The sequence below is a fragment of the Dryas octopetala genome, chromosome 6 (assembly GCF_963921425.1).
Source record: "Dryas octopetala chromosome 6, drDryOcto1.1, whole genome shotgun sequence".
NCBI lineage: Eukaryota > Viridiplantae > Streptophyta > Magnoliopsida > Rosales > Rosaceae > Dryas > Dryas octopetala.
In genome coordinates, this window is record NC_141371.1 from 19064653 (window position 1) to 19071416 (window position 6764).

General features: G+C 42.4%; 1 protein-coding gene across 1 annotated transcript in view; it reads right to left on the reverse strand.

Annotated features, from left to right (window-relative positions):
• Positions 1-6021: 6021 nt before the first annotated feature.
• LOC147283056 (uncharacterized) overlaps positions 6022-6764 on the reverse strand; it is a 79100-nt gene continuing 78357 nt past the window's right edge. Inside the window, 1 exon segment of the mRNA XM_086248339.1 lies at positions 6022-6757. Coding sequence (XP_086104465.1) covers positions 6022-6757 — 736 coding nt within the window.

Consider the following 6764-nt stretch of genomic DNA (forward strand, 5'->3'; position numbering starts at 1 on the left):
TTGTTCTGGTCGATTAAAAGTTACTTTCTTATGGAAACAATAGATGGAAGCATGATGGGTAGCAAGCCAATCCATACCCAAGATGACATCCACATCGAAAATATCTAATGGAATTAAATCGGCCTTAAAGTCCTGTCCATCAATCCTTATCAGACAATCTCTAAGGACTTCGCGAGCCATAAGTGAAGTTCCAGCGGGTGTAGCTATAATTAACTCATAATCTAGTGGTGTAGGCATTCGATCAGCACATAAAATAAGTCTACGTGATATAATTGAGTGTGTGGCCCCAGGGTCTATTAAAACACGAGCATTTTGTCCATAGATAAGTAACGTACCCATTATGACGTCCGGTGATGCTTGAGCTTCCTGTTGGGTCATAGAAAACACTCTGCCTTGAGCTCTGGGACGTCCTCTTTGGCCTCTTTGCTGTCCTCCAGCTCTACTAGTATGACTGGACTGAGCCCCACCACCGGATGCACTACCTCCAGTCTGAACTGCTCCTTAGCCCTGTTTTTGAGTCCCTGAAGTCTGTCCCGATCCAAAAGTAGATCCCGAAGTCCCACTATCTCCATGATACAATAGTGGACAATCGTTCTTGAAATGTCCCTGCTGGCCACAATGGAAGCAACTACTACTTCTCCTCAAACAAACTCCATCATGGCGCCTTCCACACGTGTTACATGGTGGTTGGCTAGGTCCGTGGGGTCGACTTCCTTGCGACCCACTCTCTGGTATGGTGCTCCGAGCTGAACTACCCACAGACTGATGGCTGGAGCTACGACTCTGGCCTGATCCTCTACTACAACCAGAACCACTCCTGTAACCTCTGAATCCACAACTTCCAGATGAACCAGAGCTGAAACTTCCTCTTTTCGCTGGTTCCTGACTCGGTCCGCCAGACACAACACTCTGAGGCTGATGGCGTCTCGTACCACCCCTGTTCCGCTCTGAGAGAGACCTCTCCACCTTCATAGCGGCCTTCCTCAAGTTGGGGTAGCTAGTATGGATGGCTGCAGCAACCACTGTACGAATCTCCTCCCGTAAGCCATCCTCAAATCGAGAGCACTTGTCTCTCTCATCAGCCACAAGTTGAGGTCAAAATCGAGATAACTCAGTAAACCTCCTCTCATACTCTGCTACCGTCATAGTTCCTTGCCTCAGCTTCTGAAATTCTGCTATCTTTTCATCACAGTAGACCCGAGGATAATACTGCTCGTAAAAAGCTCTCCTAAATCGATCCCAAGTACATTCCTTGGCAGCGAGTCCCACCTTTTCGAACTCCCACCAATGATATGCATTGCCTTTTAGTAAAAAAGGAGTTAGAACCATCTTTTGATCCTCTGGGCATCTCATAACGTCAAAGATTCTCTCCAACCTCACGATCCAGTCATTGGCAACGCTGGGGTCGGTAGTGACCCTAAAATCAGTGGCCCCAAGCTTACGAGCTCGTTCAATACTATAATCTCCTTCAGCTGGGCCACGACTGCGCACGGCATTAGTCACCGCCTCAACTAAACGGTCTATGGTCTGCTCTAATCCAGGTGCAGCCTCATCTGCACCATGAGCTACACTATGGTGGTTCCCCCACGGATGGCGACGTCGAGGAGGCATAGTACCTATATAAAAAACCAAAATTTTATCAATTTACAGAAGGGACACTGGGACAACAATATAAAACCTAGGCTCTGATACCAATTTGACAGGACCGACCTCGGAGCTCTCAATTAAATTCCGAGGCAGTCCTATGGGGTCCCACATCCCTCGGATATAGGGCCCACTTCCTTACTTTAACTTATTTTTAGAGATCCTATCATAACTTAGGGAGTAATCTATATAAATTTTGGCAGCATCTCCCCTAAAAATACCTCTAATCCAATTTCTTAAACCTGTCAAAACACACTTCTAAGTTTCCAACTTCCCTACCACAACCAATTTGGGTGTCCGACCCAACATAAAGTTTACAAAATTTATAAGGTTACAACCAAACATCAGAGCCAAACTACAAGTTAAGGTTTACAGGAAATCCTACACTATACAATGAGAAGAGAAAGCCCGCCTCGACGAGAAAATTGTGACTGGCTGCAGCTTTCACCTGGGGGAACCATTAAAACACAAAAAGATGACTCACGGTGAGAAAGGCTCAGTGAGTGGATGAACAAGTCAAAAGATAACAAAGTTAATAAAGTAGAACATGTTATTAATATTCTCAATTTCACAAACACAATAGATTTCCCCCATTTTAAAATACGCTTTGAACTGATAAACAAAAAAAAAATAACTAAAAATATTTTTATCTAATAAAGTTTTTAGTAATAACGTTGGCCATATAAGTACTCAATTGATGGGCTCCACACTGGTACCGTTACAAAACCATCGCACCAAGTGGACCGTCTACATAACCTTCCACTCGCACCGTCGCAACGCCGTCATACGAGTGGACTTACGGTGGCCATTGTACCGTTGATTCACCGTCGTACAATAAGCCAAAGTGTCGTACGTGCACGTAGATTGCCCTTCCACCCGCATCGTCGCAACGCCATCATACGAGTGGATTTACGGTGGCCCTTGTACCGTCGAATCGCCGTCATACAACAAGCCAAAATGTCGTACGTGCACATAGACTACCCCCAAAGGGTGAGGCATCCCGGCACATGGCCCAAAGCCTATGTTTCTGAGCTGTTTGTTGCAACCGGGGCTGGGGGTGGCTGGGCTGGTGGCGCCGGCGGCTGGGGAAGGTTGTCAGCTGCTCAACGTAGGCTGGAAGTGACCGGAAGGGTTGGACTTGGGTGGAGCTGGGTGTGCGCAGGGGAGTGTTGTCGAGAGAGAGTGACATGGGGGGGGCTCGGGGTGGACGGTCGGCTACGCCGAAAGGGAGGCTGCGCGGCTGACTTTGTCGATGGGGAAACAGCCGACGTAGATGGTTGTGGTGGTGGCTGGGAGTTTGCAGTGAGAGACACAGAGAGATGAGAAGAGAGAGGTTGTGGGGAAAGAGAGAGAGAGTGTGAAAGAAATAGATAGGGGGTGTGTTGAGTAAATGGTGGGGGTTTCTAGAGAAATCCGGTTTTATAACTAAAAATTTTCTAGAATTTTCTTGTGAAAGGACAAAATTGCCCCTAAAATGTTACGCCCCACTCTCTCAAACCATGGCCCAAATTTAAAGTCCGTCTTCGGAAATACGTTATGAACTACTACTTCGTTACCCCCGTCTATTGAAATTTTTCTAAAAGTTATATCTTTCCTTAATTTCCCGTTTGATTACCCATTTTCTTATTAGAATGTATAAGTCTCTTTCAAATTAAACTTTCTTACTGGATCACCACCGAATGAAATTAACTTGATCTTATATAAAAGAACGAAACTTGGTTCGGGTCATTACAAATGGATAGGACAAAAGGCCTTTAGTGGGCGAAAGCATGCATAGCCTAACGTCATCTCTCATGGACTATCCAGCTTGGAAGCAAAGAACCTAGCTTCAAGAAGGTCAGAAAAAAAAAAATTTTCTTTAGTATCCAATATATACCTAATGAGATCAATCTAAATATTAGAATGAAATTGATAAGTGTATAAACACAGAAACAATGAAAACCCTCTCAAAGAATGGCAATTGGCTCAATTATCTCACAAGGTTAGTCTCCACTAATATTCCATAATCATTCAAGCATAGCTACCTTGTCCACCCAAACATTACAAGCTTGATATAGTGAAGTGTAAAGATTATAATGCAATAAACCTTCATGGCAATTCGTTAGTAAAGCAAGAATGATAAAACATCACATATACATCTCCATTAGTAAGTAAAGTGATAACTTTAACAAAAGTTCATGTCCCAAAAAAAATAAAAAATAATGTAATTTTCAGTTTTGACCTCCAATCAGTATTTTTTTAATTTCTCACTTAACACAACTCGGATTTTGACACACCTCATATGCATAGAAAATAGACAGAATTACACATGGCTTTCATTTAGACAAAATCCTGAAAATAGATAACAGTGCAGAATCGCACAAAATCCCAGTTCCGAACCCTGTTCAGAAAAACAACTCTAACTTTTAAACCACAAATCAGAAAATTTTAGGCTTTATATGGCTTAATTCAGCACGAATAGTTAAAGAAGGCATCGCGGGCCAATTCCACAAATGCTTTATGGATAAAAGCAGTTTATTCGAAACATAAACCTCAAAGTTTGCATGACTCAAAAACAGAAATGAAAAAGAAAAAGATGAAAACGAAACTCACCTACCCCAAACCTAAACCAAACATTGTCCTCAATGTTTAAAGAAGTGAAAGTAAAGATAATGCATAGCAAAAGTAAAAAGATAGGGAACGAAAGTACCTAGTTGGGTTACCTCCCAACAAGCGCTTAGTTTATAGTCCTTAGCCCGACTATCAGATGCAACTACTTAGGATCATGGAGGAGGATGGTGGTCCCATCCGCAAGAGAAACAGCTGGCACATACAATTTCAATATGTGGCCATTAACTTTGAAAGTTGTTCCATCATTATCATTACTGATTTCAACTGTGCCATATGGGAATACTTTCACAATTGTGAATGGGCCTGACCAACGAGATCGGAGCTTCCCTGGAAAAAGTATCAGCCATGAATTATAGAGGAGAACTTTTTGACCGACATGGAACTCCTTCTTGATAATATGCCTATCATGCCATTGTTTCGTACGTTCCTTATAAATCTTGGCATTTTCATAAGCTTCATTCCGCAACTCCTCCATTTCATTCAACTGTAGCGTTCTTTTCTCACCGGCTGCAACCATATCAAAATTTAATGCTTTGATAGCCCAGAATGCCTTATGCTCGAGTTCCACAGGTAAGTGACATGCCTTCCCAAAAACCAGCTGATAAGGTGACATGCCAATTGGTGTTTTGAACGCCGTACGATAAGCCCACAACGCATCATCTAATTTCAACGACTAATCTTTCCTGGAGGTGCTTACCGTCTTTTCCAGAATTCTTTTTAATTCTCTATTCGAAACTTCAACTTGCCCACTAGTTTGCGGATGATACAGAGTGGAAACCTTGTGGGTAATTCCATATTTAGCCAAAAGAGAATTAAATTGTCGATTGCAAAAATGCGTACCTCCATCACTGATAATGGCGCGCGGGGTCCCAAACCTTGTAAAAATATTTTTTCGGAGGAATTTGACCACAACTCGGGCATCATTAGTGGGTAGGGCAGCCGCTTCAACCCATTTTGAAACATAATCTACTGCTACCAGTATGTACTGATTGCCATAAGACGATGGAAAAGGGCCCATGAAATCGATTCCCCACACATCAAACAATTCAACCTCTATAATGTTATGCAAAGGCATCTGATTCTGACTAGAGATGTTCCCAGTACGTTGACATCAGTCACAAGTAGCAACAAAGGTTTGGGCATCCTTGAACAGAGTGGGCCAGAAAAATCCCTACTGTAACACCTTGGCAGCAGTTTTTAGAGCCCCATAATGGCCTCTACACGCCAATGTGTGACAGTGTGTCAGTATATCTATCATTTTGACCTCAGGCACACATCGTCGTATCACTTGATCAGGAGAGTGCTTCCACAAATATGGGTCATCCCAATAATAATGCTTAACTAGAGGAAGAAATTTATTTTTATGATAGAAGGACATATCAGGGGGAAGTATTCCACAAGCTTTATAATTAACAAAATCTGCATACCAGGGAGTTCAGCTGTGCTAATGGAGAATAATTGTTCATCAAGGAACGTTTCCAAGATAGGTGCGGCATCATCAGTGGTGCCCTCCTTATGGACCAGTCGCGAAAGGTGATCGGCCACCATGTTCACAGACCCCTTTTTGTCTTGAATTTCGAGATCAAATTCTTGAAGTAATAGGACCCATCGGATTAATCTTGGTTGGGCCTCCTTCTTGGCAAACAAATATTTTAAGGCTGCGTGATCCGTATACACAATCACTTTTGCACCCAATAAATAGGAACAAAATTTATCCAATGCGAATACCACTGCTAATAACTCTTTTTCTGTAGTGGCGTAGTTAAACTAAGCATCGGTCAGTGTTCTGCTCGCACAATATATTACATGGAGAAATTTGTTTTTTCTTTGACCCAAAATTGCTCCTACAGCATAATCACTGGTGTCACACATAATTTCGAACAATAGTTCCCAATTTGGAGCAACAATGATCGGCGCAGTGGTTAACTTCTCCTTCAATAATGTAAACACAGCCAAGCACTCAGGAGTAAAAACAAATTCGGCATTCTTCAATAATAGATTGCAGAGGGCCTTAGTAATTTTTGAGAAGTCCTTGATAATTTGACGATAAAACCCAGCATGTCCCAAAAAGCTTCGGATCCCTTTCACTGTAGAAGGGGGCGGCAATTTCTCTATGGTCTCAATTTTTGCGTGGTCAACCTCAATACCTCTAGCTGAAATTTTATGCCCTTACACAATCCCTTCTTGTACCATAAAATGGCATTTTTCCCAATTTAGAACTAAATTGGTTTCTTCATATCTTGCCAACACCAATACCAAATTATTCAAACAAGAATCAAAAGACGAACCAAAGACTGAGAAGTCATCCATAAAAGCCTCAATAATTCGCTCCACCATGTCAGAAAAAATACTCATCATGCAACGGTGAAAAGTGACAGGAGCGTTACATAACCCAAAGGGCATCCGACGATATGCGAAAATGCCAAACGGACATGTAAAGGACGTTTTTTCTTGGTCTTCAGGCGCAATAGGGATTTGATTATACCCTGAGTACCCATCCAAAAAACAGT